Below are 12,686 nucleotides of genomic sequence, written 5' to 3'. Positions count from 1 at the left end.
AAGCAGCTTGGGGCCCCAGTTCGAAATACCTGATATTCTGGAAGAGGGGTCCAGCCGTTCAGCTTCCTGGAGGTTGGCAGACTTTCCGACACTTTGTGCATGGACCGAGATAGGCTGGCTGAGTCGTTCCAAGTCTTGGGGTCCTCTGGGGGGTGCCTGGCATTGATGTTTTCTGCCGGGTTCAACAAAGGCAGCCTTCGGGGATCCCAGCTGTTCCTGCCAATGGAGGCATGGAGCCCATTTTAATGATTTATTTATATCTCACTGGTATTATTTTTATAAATAAGCATAGCTAATACTTCTTCCTCCACCTATTTTCCCCACAACAATCCTGTGAGGTGGTCTGGGCTTAGAGGGAGTCACCCAGCTAAGGTGCCTAAGGGGGTACTAGAACTCTCAAGGTCACCCAGCTAGCTTTCACACCTAAGTCAGGACTAGAATGCACCGTCTCCTGGTGACTGGGGCAAACTCACCCAGACTTTTTTTTTTCTACACGAGACATGGTAATCCACGACACGTGGATCTCTTTCCATTTACCATTTCTGCCTTCCGTCCTTGGGGTTTTCTTCCTCCTCCTCATCCTCACTGAACTTCAGTTTTTCGGAATAATCCACTTCGTCGTGAATTCCTAGGAAAGTAAGGGACCAAGCGAGGAGAAGCAAAGCCAACTGTCAGTGCTAATTCATTGTGGACTTACCCACCAAACAAGGAATCTGTTTGTTAGTCTCTTTTGCAGAAAACTAAAACCAAAAGCTATTTGTTTCTAAGTCTAGTCTGGTCTAGTCTAGCTTTAAGCCTAAAACTAACCCCAAAGCCATTTGTTTCCAAATGCAGCACAGCTAATCCTAATCCTGAATCTAAGACTAATTCCTAACTTTAGCCAAAGGTCATTCATTAAGTCTAGCCTAGAGTCCATAGAACAAGACCCCAACGTGGGCATGGTGGCGCTTACCTGCCCAGCCGTCCTCAGTGTCATTGTCCAGTTCATCCAGACCTTTCAGGTTCTCTGCATTGATGATGGTCGGTCTGGGGACTCGCTCCCCCGATGGTCGGACCGGACGAACTGGCCGTGGAACCCCAAGTCGCTTGTCTTTTCTGTCAATGGAGAGTTTGGGAAACCGTTTTGGTGGACAAAAGGGAAAGTAGTGCAAAACCTCTAGATTGGGGCCACAAGCAGCAGAGGCCAAGATAAGACTGGGCTGATGTTGTTCAGCATTATCTCCAAGAAAGATCTCAAGATCTTAGATGAGCCGAGGTGGCACAGCAGTTAGAGTGCAGTATTGCAGGCCACTTTAGCTGACTGTGTTCAGCAGGTCAGCGGTTCAAATCTCACCGGCTCAAGGTTGACTCAGTCTTCCATCCTTCTGGGGTAGGTAAAATGAGGACCCAGATTGTTGGGGGCAATGTAAATATATATATATATATACATTGCTTACTGGTGTACACCGCTTAGAGAGTGCTTGCACTTAAAGCGGTATATAAGTCTCATAAATAAGTCTCATAAATAAATCTTTGGCAATCCCCGTTGACTCTGCTTGTTAGACGGTCGCAAAGCTTTTTCCAGTGGAATTGTAACTTCGAACCGTCACTAAACAAACCGTACCCCTTTTGCACTAACACAACAGACAACTGCAGGATGTGAAAAGCCCTCGCTCCAAGACGGCAAAAAGTTCTTAGGAACGGTACTTGGAAGTTGCAAACAAGACATCCCGGCAATCAGTGCGGCCGAGTTGACCAAAATCTCGCACAATGCTATAGTGTCTGTCGACTTACCCGTCTTGGTCACTGGGCTGATGTTGTCTGAAGGGGACTCGGGGTTCCAGGCAGAAGGAGGGGAGAGGAAAGGATGCCCGTTCAGTCAAGGTGGGGGTCTCGGCTGGTGGATTTGAACACATCTGAGATGGGGGGGAAGATATAAAAACAAGGGTTAGAAACGGTTAAACCCTCCGTTTTCTTTCTTTACTGGGAAGACCACATTCAGGGTGCTAAATCTCACAGACAACCTTCTTTTGAATTAAAAAAAATACGTATAGTATTTTTGTGAAATATAGATGGGAAAGTTTGTAGCTGTTTGCGAACCTGTTGTGTAAGGAGAAGAAAATACATTGGATTTTTTGAGGTAGAGGGAGTCCTTGATTTACAACAGTTTATTTAGCGACGTTACGACGACACTGAAGTGACTTATGACCATTTTTCACGCTTATGATCTTTGCAGCATCCCCCTGGTCACGTCATTTACCTTCGGACGCTTGACAACTGACCCGGGGACACTGCGACCGTCGTAATGACACGTTAGTTGCCAAGTGGCTGAATTTTGATCATGTGACCACCAGGATGCTGGATCACTAAATAAACTGCCTGTATTTAACCTGTAGAAACCCCGCAGGCGGCTTCCAGCCTCTTATACTGCGGCAGATCGATTGTGAAGGCGTTCCAGAACTTACGAAGGCGGGCAGCATGTCGTGGTAAGTGGGTGGCTGGTACGTGTTGGCCATAAACTGAGACGCTCCTTTGCGAGGAGGCAGAGAAGGACAGGGAGACGGCTCCTTCGGATTGGCACCGCTTGCTGAGGCCGGAGCATCCTCTCCTGCACTGGAGCTCTTGGTAGCCAGCTCAGTTGGGAAGGGGGACAAAGAGGTGGACGAGGCGCTGTTTCTACCACCACCTTCCCTCCAACTTGTGACATCTGAGAGGGAGGGAAGAAGGAAGAGAAAGAAAGAAGAAAGAAAGAAAGAAAGAAAGAAAGAAAGAAAGAAAGAAAGAAAGAAAGGAAGGAAGGAAGGAGACAGACAGAGAAAAAAAGGAAGGAATGAAGGAAAGACAGAGAGCGAGAGAGAGAAAGAAAGAAAGAAAGAGGAAGAGAAAGGAAGGAATGAAAGAAAGAAAGAGAGAGAGAGAGAGAGGAAGGGAAGGGAAAGGAAAGGCAAGCAGTTAAAAAAAAAAAAAGACCTAACATTTAAAACTCTGGCATGCTCAAAACGTTCCTAAACAAATCCACATGGGCAGCTAAACATAGAAAAGAATTTCGGTTTGGATCAGCTTTTGTTCGATGAGTGATTTTTCCCCCCTCTCCTTTTCATCAGCCTGGAAAGAGGATTAAGACATTGACCTTAATGGAGAAGAAGAAAGAAAAGAGGGGTGGGTGGGAAGTCCCTCCCACAAAGAAACAGTTGACAGACTGCTAAAAGAATGTGTGGAATGCGGAAATGGGTCTTTGGTCTGAGTTCTGAAAAACGGAACCGCCTTGGGTTATCCGACACCTGAAAGAGGATGTTTGGAACCCAAACGATTCAAAACCGAGGCCCACGAGAAACCGTCGGAAAGAACTGGATGGGTCCTTTCTTGGAGACAAAACTGGATGCTGACCCAGAATTATTTGGACCCCCCAGAGAAAGCTAACATGGAAGCAGAACTGGAGGAATCTTCTTTCCACCCCTGGCTTCTCATCCTACTCTCCGATGCTTTGGAGGATAGGCTGACCCCCTCCTCTTTGGGGCAGCCCCTCCGTTTTAGTTGTGAGAACTCTAGTTAACTCCCCAGAAACTATGATTACAATACTGCCAGTTGCTGACTGCACCAGAAATTTAGCTTGAGTCTCGTGTATTGGGGGTTTTGAACCCCACCCCCCCCCCATTCCACCAATTTGGTCCAGCTCTGGATAAAATTTCTCCTAGCTTAGTTATCACTCGCTTCCACATGTTCCTGTCCAAGTCTTCTCTGGTCCCTGGACCAAGTTCCATCGCCTAGCAACAAGCCTTGGATACCACCTCCATCAACATGGCAACAAAACAATCATACATCTTTTCCCTCCGGAGCTTGGGCTTCTGTAAAATGAACCCAAGTGGATTCCGGGACACTTGTTGCTTTTTTTCCTTCATCTAAAAGCACAATTCTCAATATGGATAGAAAAAGATGGGCCTGGGGAGACACGTATTTTGCGAACTGCAAACTTAGCATGAGATACCTGCCAGAAGAGCTGTACTGTATATATAAACAGGGAGCAAGCCACACGCAGTGGCAATAATGTTGTCACCTAGCTGGGTAATGAAACGTTTGCAAGAAGGCCACCAAGCTCAGAGTTACCACATATAAACAGGGAGCGAGCCACCCTAACACTGATGGTGTTATCTAGCTGGGTAATGAAACGTCTGCAAGTAAATAACCAAGTTCAGAGCTACTGTATATAAACGGGGAGCGAGCCACACACTCACTAGCACTGGTGACGTTCCCTGGTTGGGTGATGAAATGTCTGTAAAAAAGCAACTAAGCTCGGAGAGTGCCAAGGATTCCACTCTTCAACCTATTTACTCTTCCTTGAGTAAATTACTTGCAATTCAGCAGTGAAGCTGAAGTGGGAAGTGCTGGGGAGAAGACTTTGGAGCTTATTTCATCATCAAAGAGGCTGAGGACCCCCCCTCTCCCTTCACACAAATACACACATGGCATTTTCCAGGGAGTTACATACTCTGGGGGCGGAGGCTTGGTCCGGGCCCATACGACGGATCTAAGACGCCCTTTTCTTTGCCAGACCTGTCCTGCTCTCCAGCTGCTTTCAACGTTGGAAAATCCTCGGGAGAGAAGGATAACAGTCGGTTTGAGACCCTTAAACCTGTGGGAGAGAGAAAAGGAGCGCCAGGGATCAGGCTGGTGCCATCCACCAGGCTCATCCTTCCAGCCTGGGACCGAAAGACAGGCCTGCCTAAGCACACACCGCCCGCCCACGGGTGATACCCACCACCTTCTGATCTGGCTGGCTTTCCATTCAGCTGCGCCCATGATTTTATACCACCGGGTGCTGAATTTGTATTCTGCGGAGAAATTAAAAAAAAGAAATAGGAGCATTTGCTAGCAGTCCTTGACCCACGGCCATAACTGACTCCAAAATTTCCACCGCTAAGCAACTGGCCTTCCTCGCCCCAGCCATCTATCCGACAGCTGTCTTCGACCTACCCACCTCCTGGCTGATTGACGGGGTCCGCTTCTGTAAATTGGAGACAGATTTCTGTAAATCCTGCTGTGGCAGCGACTCCTGCGGCTGTGTGGCTGTGCAACTGGAACTGACACAAATGGAAGGAGAGAATGACCAGAGTGCCCAAAGACCCGGATGGGTTCAGAGGCCGGCCAGTATCACAAATTGGCGTTATTTTTGTAAACTTTGGTCATCTCAAAAAGCTAAAAAAAAAAAGTTGGATTATGCCCACAACAGCTGCAAAAGCTGATGGGAGTCAGCAGAGATGGCTAGAAACGGACTGCTTTAATCAAGGAAAGAGACGCAATTAATTTTGTTTCTATTTACAAACACCGCTTCTGGTGGAGGAAAAAAAAATGACTAAACTCTTCAGATTGTTTTTACTTGCTGGGGTGAAGGAGGAAGTTACTTCTTTTTTTTTTCCCCTTTCTGATTTTCTTTTATACTTTTTTTTTTGCATTTCTATACTCGTTGCAATCTGCATGTTTTTTTTTTGACTTAATCAAACTATTTTGGGGGAAGGAAAAAAAAGTGGGGAAAAGATTCTGTGGTCGTAACCTCCCCTAACCACATCCGCTCCTGAAGCGTCTCACTCCTGACCTGGCCTACCTCGCAGGGCTGTCCCTTCCAAAGCAGGAAGGGCTCACCTCTTTTGCTCTGGAGGGTCCTGTTTGTTTGCCCATCCTGTTCCGTCCTTGGGCACAATGAGGATATTGGGGTTGTTTCCTTTATGCTCCGATTTCAGACTTGGCAAATTGGCCGGAGGGGGCATTCGCCGCGCAGACGCAACTTTCCCGAGACTCTGCAACCCATGTCGAGGAATAACTAGCAAGAATGGAACAGAACAGCGTCACAGAGTGGGGAGGGGCCTGGGAGATCTTCTAGTCTAACCCCCTTATACAATAACGTTTCAGACAGAGGGAGAGCACGGCAACGATCCACCCGGACCCATTGTTGTTATTGATTTATTAAATTTGTTATCTCCCCCACAAGGGGACTCTGGGCAGCCGATAAACTTCAGGTAGTCCTCGGCTTACGACCACAAGTCAATGGGGGCAGATCCACTTAACAACCGTGTCACTAACTTAAGAACTGAGATGATTCAATGGACAACTGTGGCAAGAAATGTTGCAAAATGGGGCAAAAATTCACTTCACAAAGGTCTCACTTAGAGACACAAATTTTTGGGCTCCGTTGTGGTTGTAAGTCGAGGACCGCCTGTGTTTATAAGAAAGTTGGAGAAATAGCTCCTCCTCACAAATACACCCAGCTTCATCCCAAGTGCAACCCAGTCAGATGCACTGCACTTAAAAGCATAAAAAATATATATATTAAAATCTCCAGCAAGATCACCTGGTGGTGCCCCATCCATCCCATAACCAGCTTCCCTTCCAAATCCAGATTGGCAGGTGCAAATAATATTGAAAGACGGCTGATTTATATGCACAATCTCATCCCCCCGAGTTCCCAATCCTTTCCATGCTGCTTACTGGTGCTTCTGACTGTTTCTACTGACTTTCCTTTATATTTATCAAACAGGCTGAGCGTCGTGTACTTGGTTTTCCCATCCTTTCCCTTGGTTGTTGGCCCCGAACGATCGGACATCTCGATGAAATGTCATCGAGCAAGGAAATTTCTCTGCACCGCTCCTGATCTGCCTGCAGGGAAGAAAAGGTGACAAAAATAAATATGATGGATGGAAGGAAGGAAGGAAGGAAAAGAAGGAGGGAGGGAAGGAGAGAAGGAAGGAAAGAAGGAAGGGAAAAGAAGGGAGGGAGGGAGGAGAGAAGGGAGAAGGAAGGAAGGAAGGAAGGAAGGAAGGAAGGAAGGAAGGAAGGGTGAGGCTTTCTCATTTTACAGACAATGCAACTCTTCATGTCAGCAAACAGCCTCCAAAAAAGGAATTTCACCTTCTCAACTAAGGTAGCATTTCTACCTCCAAAACACCCCATCAAAAATCTGGACAAAGCTATACAGATCTAATGACAGATTTGGGGACAACCTTACATGCCAATTCCGCACACTGTAGGTGGTTTAAAACAAACTCCAACAGAACTGTTTAAAACAACAGATGATCCATTTTAATAGGACCGTGCATGACTTTTCAAGTTGACTTGGTTCAAGCACAAAAGCTTTCTCTTTGGGTGTGCAAAATCGCCAATTCGATGCAGGAAATGTTTTGAGCCCCGAACGGAAATGTAATTTTTTTTTTTTTTTTTTTTAGCATTTAACACGGGACTGAAATTCTGATCACTGCGGGAAGTGAAATAGCAAGGAAAAGTGCCTGCTGAAGTTAACCTGGATTCGGTTTACACAGTCCTGGATGGGAAGGGAAACTAAATTTAAATTTCAACCTGCCTTAAAGTTCCTAAAATGGAAAGGAGGGCCTGGGGCTCAACAGAACCTTTTCCCCTTTGCGTATTTATCCTCCCACATAAATAAGAGAAAGAAAGAAAGAAAGAAAGAAAGAAAGAAAGAAAGAAAGAAAGAAAGAAAGAAAGAAAGAAAGAAAGAAGAAACCTATAAGAAAAAATATATCCCTCAAATCCATTTTTCATTTCTTGGGCCAAAAGAAACATCAGAAAATGTACCTTGCACTATCATGGGCCAACCTTTGGCGGCCATAAATTTCAGAGAAGGATAGAGCATATGGTTTGGAAGGGACACTAGAGAGCATCTAGTCTGGCCCTCTTTTCCAGGGTGGGTATCTTCAGCAAATCAATTTTATTTCCTGAAACAATTCCCACTGGGCTCACATCAGGCCCAATTTGATTCACTCTGAATCTGTCTGATACACGTTCGGCTCTGTTTCTATTTGATAAGCATCTGGCATGTTAATAAATCTATTCTTTGCAAAATTGCAGCCTGGTTAAAAAAAATTATTTTTTTTCCAGATTTTGTGCAGAGAAAAATGATTGCACTGCCCCAACCTCTGATTCTCGATTCCTAAATTCAAATCTGGCTTGATTGTTTATACCCGGATCAGAAAGTGTCACCTGAACAGGATTTACAGTTTAACACGTAATTCCAGTTTGTGTAGCTTTTCTAGTAAAGCAGAGCTAAACAGATCCATCTCGGCACCATATGTCAATCAATATGAATGTTGCAAGCCACCAAGAGTCAATTTGCAGCCAGATGAGTGGCAAATAAATTTAATAAACACTAAATAAATTAGACACAGGTAATCCTCTGCTTACCACCCAAAATGTCTGTTGCTAAAAGAGAAAGGAAGGAAAAAAAAAACACCTTAAAACCAAGTTTAGCCTCTGCTAAGGCATGTCAAACTCGCAACGTCACATGACATCGCGCAATGTATCGTGACTTTTTCTCCATTGCCGGCAATGGGGAGGGCGCGGTTTTGGCGTGACGCATCCCGGCAGTTTGACATGCCTGCTCTAGTACAAAAACACAACTAGTAAAAAGCATGTTGTGTGACACAGCGAGTCCCTGACTTACAGCTATTTGTTTAGCGACCGTTCAAAGTTATAACAGCACTGACTTACGACTGGTTTTCACACTTATGTTCAAATGATCGAAATTCAGAGCCTTGGCAACTGGCATGTACTTAAGACGGTTGCAGCATCCTGAGGTCACATGACCCTTTTTGCGACCTCCTAACCAGCAAAGTCAATGAGGAAATCTGATTCACTTAACAAGGAAGGTCACAAAATGGGACAAAACAACTGTCTCTCTGTCCCGGGGGTGATGTGAGCGCCATTTGCAACCTTCCAACAAGCAGAGTCAATGGCTTTCTCTCCCATTCCTAAAACGACGACAACAGTCTCCTCTTTGCCACGAATGACTCCACAACATTCTTCGGCGCAACACAGGAAATCCACGTATCAAAGCAAACAGGATTTGCCATCCCAAATGTTGAGTTTTGCAAAGACTACGCAACCTGCAAAAAGTGCCCGTCCTAGCCACAAATGATGACCACCTCTACTTCTTCCCAGTCTGATGAAGAGCTCTGTAGAAGCCAAAAGGTTGCACTCTTTTTATGGCGAGTGTAATTACAGTTTTAATTTACTTTCCTCCCCCCCCCCACAATGGATCGGTATGTCAGTGTTGGTTTTGCCAGTCTAGCATCTCACAACAATCTAATATTTGTCATGACAGAGGAAAACTAAGATGGATATTCCTCTAAACCTACCAGAAATATCTCTACATTACATGGGAAATAAGCCTTGACAAATTTCAGCCTTTTGGTATGAGGTAGCAACATTTATTATATTTATCAGCTCCTATTCCACCAACCTGTAAAAACCACGCAGGCATGCTGCATACAGAAACCCATTTTTAAAAGTAGCTTATTTTATTTGGGATTATAGGACTGGGAAAACCAAGGCCTAATTTTTAGAAACCCATAAGATACCAAATCAAACTTAGTTTAACCAACCAAAGGTGGGCCAGTGTCCAGTTTGAGAAATCAAAATAGGAAACAATGAAAAATCAAAGAAGCGGCATGTGAAAACTTACAAAACAAAACAAAAAATCACGAGACAACACAAATAAGAAATTGCAAGCTGGGAAAAAAATCAGGAGGACAGAGAAAACCTTGTAGGGAGGCCAGACAGTTTGAAAACACAGTGCAAAAATGCAGACACCCCCCCCCAGACTTTTGGCCTCTCAAGAGATTGCTACAAATATTAAAGCATAAACTTTGGGGAACCACAAAACAATCAAACATGTTGCAAGAGGGAGATTAATCAGAGGAGAGCCCCACTTAGCAAATATAAACATAAACCTATGTTGCTACAATTCTTCCTTTGGTTTGGTTTGTGTTTCTCTTTCAGGGGAAGATGACAAATAAACAAAGAAAAAGCAACAAAGATTTGGTTTTGTCTTTGCCACACACCAATTCTCCGCAGGGCCAAGCTGGGCCTGGATCTGCCTGGTTTTTAATCCACTACTAGATGCAACAAAACCTGCAAAAAGGGGGGCTGGGGTAAGATCTAGAGTTAAAAAAAAAAAAAAACACAAATCCCATCGCAACACTGCACGCAATTTTCCTGAAAGCAACCTTTGAATTCAACTTCCTCCCAAACATCTCGTGTGTCACCGGGTTTGGACAATGTGCACCCCGTTTTTTTTTTTAAATAAAAAACAACAACAACAAGCCTGGGGTGGATCTCCTGACTTCCCACATCCAAAATCCAGGATGTGGATTTTGTGCTTAAAACAGAAAACAAAGCCACCCAAAGAGAGGTGCGCAACGGAGACACGCTTCCATGTTTATCACCCACAGCACCGAAGCACTTGCGGCATGTCTTCAAACCAGACGCCCCCTTTTCCACCCCCACCCCCACAAAAAATACAACTGAAAACCTCATAAAAATGCAAATTTGGGCCTGGCTCCCCCCCCCAATAATAAGATGGCCTTTTTAAAACATCAGCTCTTCTCTCTTCGCACTGGTAGCGCATGAAAAAAAAGGAGATGGAAGCCATTGCTTGCTCTTGCTTGGGAACGCCAGGTGTGTCGTAGCGAAAAATGGACAGAGATGCCCATCGGATGCTTTTTGCAAAACGCACCAGGAAAATTAAGATTGCGCTGCCTGGTGTCCACCCAGGTAGCCCAGCGGGCAGTTTTGGTAGCCAGGGATGATGTGGGGAGGGGGCCAGCATCGCCCAGGCCTGGCTGGCAGGCGACACCCGCAACCAAAACAATGGAAACACCAGCTAACCCTGGTGGGAGAAAGCAGCAGGCAGGCACAGCAGCAGCACAAAATGGCAACACAACCACACACCGACCCCCTAGGGAGGGGGGACCTCAAAAGGCCAGTTCAGTTCAGATCCAGGAAGGAGAAGGAGAGAAGAAAAAAATAAAGGAGGAGGGGGAGAGAAATAAGATGCCATTAAGCCAGGATTAAATTTGTGTTTAAATCGGGTGCAAAGAGTTGTCTGCAAGACGGGCGGCTCTAGCCATGTTTTCAATAAATGCATAAAAATAAATAAGTAAAAGGGAGGGGTCTGGGGGTGGGAGTCAGAGGCCGCCAGGAAGAAGGGGAGGGGGGCTCAGACAGGCCTTGCCAGCAGAGGACGACCTCCAAAGATCCCCCTCCCCAGGTTTAAAGGAGGGGGGGTCTGGAAAGGTCTTTTGCAAAAATAATAAGCACCAAAAATAAAGAGTCGGGGAAGGGGGGGGAGGAGAAAGGGGGAGGGACCCCTCCCATGCAACGTCCTCGCACCCATTGCAAAAAAAATAAGCCCCCCCACCGAAATGCACCCCTCCCCTTTGCAAAGCACCCCTCTTTTTTGCAATATGGGGCGGCAAAAGCGGAGGGGAGGATGCTTTGCTTTGCACTGCGCTGCTTGGGAGGCCAGCGAGCCAGGCCGGGCCTGCTGCGTCTCCATCTTACGGCCGGCCGCCTCTCCGGCCCGCGGCAGAGCCCCCAGCCCCGCGGCCGCCCCCCGATGCCCACCTGTGGTGCTTGTGGGGAGCCCGCTGCGCCTGGGGAGCCGGGTCTCGGGCGGGCGGGGCGCCTGGGGGCGGCGGATGGCGGCGGATGGCGCGGCGGCAGCGGAGCTCGGCGCGGCGGCTGCTGCTGCTGCTGCCTCTCGGCGTCTCTTCGACTGGCCCTCCGCCTCTCGCCGCTCGCCGCCGCCTCCTCCTCCTCCGCCTCCGCCTCCGCCTCCTCAGCGAGGCCTACCAGTCCCCGGGCTGGAGTGAGCAGCTCAGTCCGCCGCGGCCCGGCTGGCAGAAGGGGACAGCGGCGCCTGCAGGGCCCGCCGGGGAGAGCAAGGGGGAAAGTGAGGGAGGGAGGAAGGGAAATGAAGAAGAGAAAGAAGGAAAGAAAAAAGGAAGGAAGGTCAGGAAGGGAGGAAAGAAAGAAAGAAAGAAAGAAAGAAAGAAAGAAAGAAAGAAAGAAAGAAAGAAAGAAAGAAGGGAAAGGGAAGGAAGGGGAAAACGTGAAAGAAGAAAGGAAGGAAAAAAGGGAGGAAAAGTAAGAAAGGAGGGTAAGGAAAGAAGAAGGGAGGAAAATGAGGAATGGAAAAAGGAGAAGAGAAAGAAAACGAAAAAAGGAAAAATGAGAAGGGAGGAAAGTAGGAAGAAAAAAGAGAAAGAAAGTAACAAAATGGGAAAGGGAGGGAAGGATAGTGAGAAAGGGGAAAAAAGAAAGAAAGGAAGGAAAGAAAGAAAGAAAGAAATACGAGAAGGGAAGAAAGAAGGAAGGGAGGTGAGGAAGGGGAAAGGAAAGAAGACCCCAAAAAAAGAGAAAGGAAGGAAAGCAAGAAAGGGAAAAAGAAGGAAAAATGTAAACAGGAAGGAGAGAAAGGAAAAAGGAAGGGAGGGAGGGAAAATAGGGAAGATACAGATCCTTAGAATGAATGAGAGAATTCCTCTTCTGAAACTGAGATTATAAAATTAACCGGGCATAATTGAACTGACTACTGAATTTTTGATGACAGAATTGCTTGATATAAATAGGAAGGCTAATAACTCCAGATTTCTGCATTAAAACTGGGCTTTAGCCAACAAAATACGGTTAATCCCATCCTGGATTTTTCTTTTCTACAATATACACTGTCCGGGATGGAAGAAGCTCTTGCTTTTGACAGATCACAAACAGGGATTACAGAAAACCAGATCCTTTATCTTGACAATAGGAATTAATTTACACTAAGCACCACCTCCCAGCCTGTGACTATAAGTGCCAGATTTTCCAGAGATCTATATATCTCCAAGGCAACTCATCAAACTCAAGAGAATAAATATACC

General features: G+C 46.2%; 1 protein-coding gene across 7 annotated transcripts in view; it reads right to left on the bottom strand.

Moving 5' to 3' along the window:
- PRRC2B (proline rich coiled-coil 2B) overlaps positions 1-11,568 on the bottom strand; it is a 30,375-nt gene extending 18,807 nt beyond the window's left edge. For 2 of the 7 annotated variants that reach the window (XR_005556909.1, XR_005556910.1), the window contains exons 1-11: positions 11,389-11,557; positions 6,460-6,627; positions 5,617-5,794; positions 4,955-5,057; positions 4,736-4,808; positions 4,466-4,609; positions 2,445-2,686; positions 1,774-1,895; positions 953-1,095; positions 538-628; positions 30-216 (exon numbers count right to left, since the gene is read on the bottom strand). Coding sequence is in view for 4 of the 7 variants with exons in the window: in XM_039345177.1 (XP_039201111.1) it covers positions 30-216; positions 538-628; positions 953-1,095; positions 1,774-1,895; positions 2,445-2,686; positions 4,466-4,609; positions 4,736-4,808; positions 4,955-5,057; positions 5,617-5,794; positions 6,460-6,574 (1,398 nt within the window). In the remaining 3 variants the exon portion in view is untranslated. Of the gene's footprint in view, positions 1-29; positions 217-537; positions 629-952; positions 1,096-1,773; positions 1,896-2,444; positions 2,687-4,465; positions 4,610-4,735; positions 4,809-4,954; positions 5,058-5,616; positions 5,795-6,459; positions 10,242-11,388 lie in introns of those variants that run through there. The other 5 variants (XM_039345177.1, XM_039345178.1, XR_005556911.1 and 2 more) reach the window with 4 other exon arrangements.
- Between the last annotated feature and the right edge of the window lie 1,118 nt (positions 11,569-12,686).

The sequence above is a fragment of the Crotalus tigris genome, unplaced genomic scaffold (genome assembly GCF_016545835.1).
Source record: "Crotalus tigris isolate CLP2741 ecotype Arizona unplaced genomic scaffold, ASM1654583v1 scf7180000017940.1788314, whole genome shotgun sequence".
Taxonomy (NCBI): domain Eukaryota; kingdom Metazoa; phylum Chordata; class Lepidosauria; order Squamata; family Viperidae; genus Crotalus; species Crotalus tigris.
The sequence above is the reverse complement of the archived record's forward strand: the minus strand, read 5'-3'. Positions and strand labels throughout refer to the sequence as shown.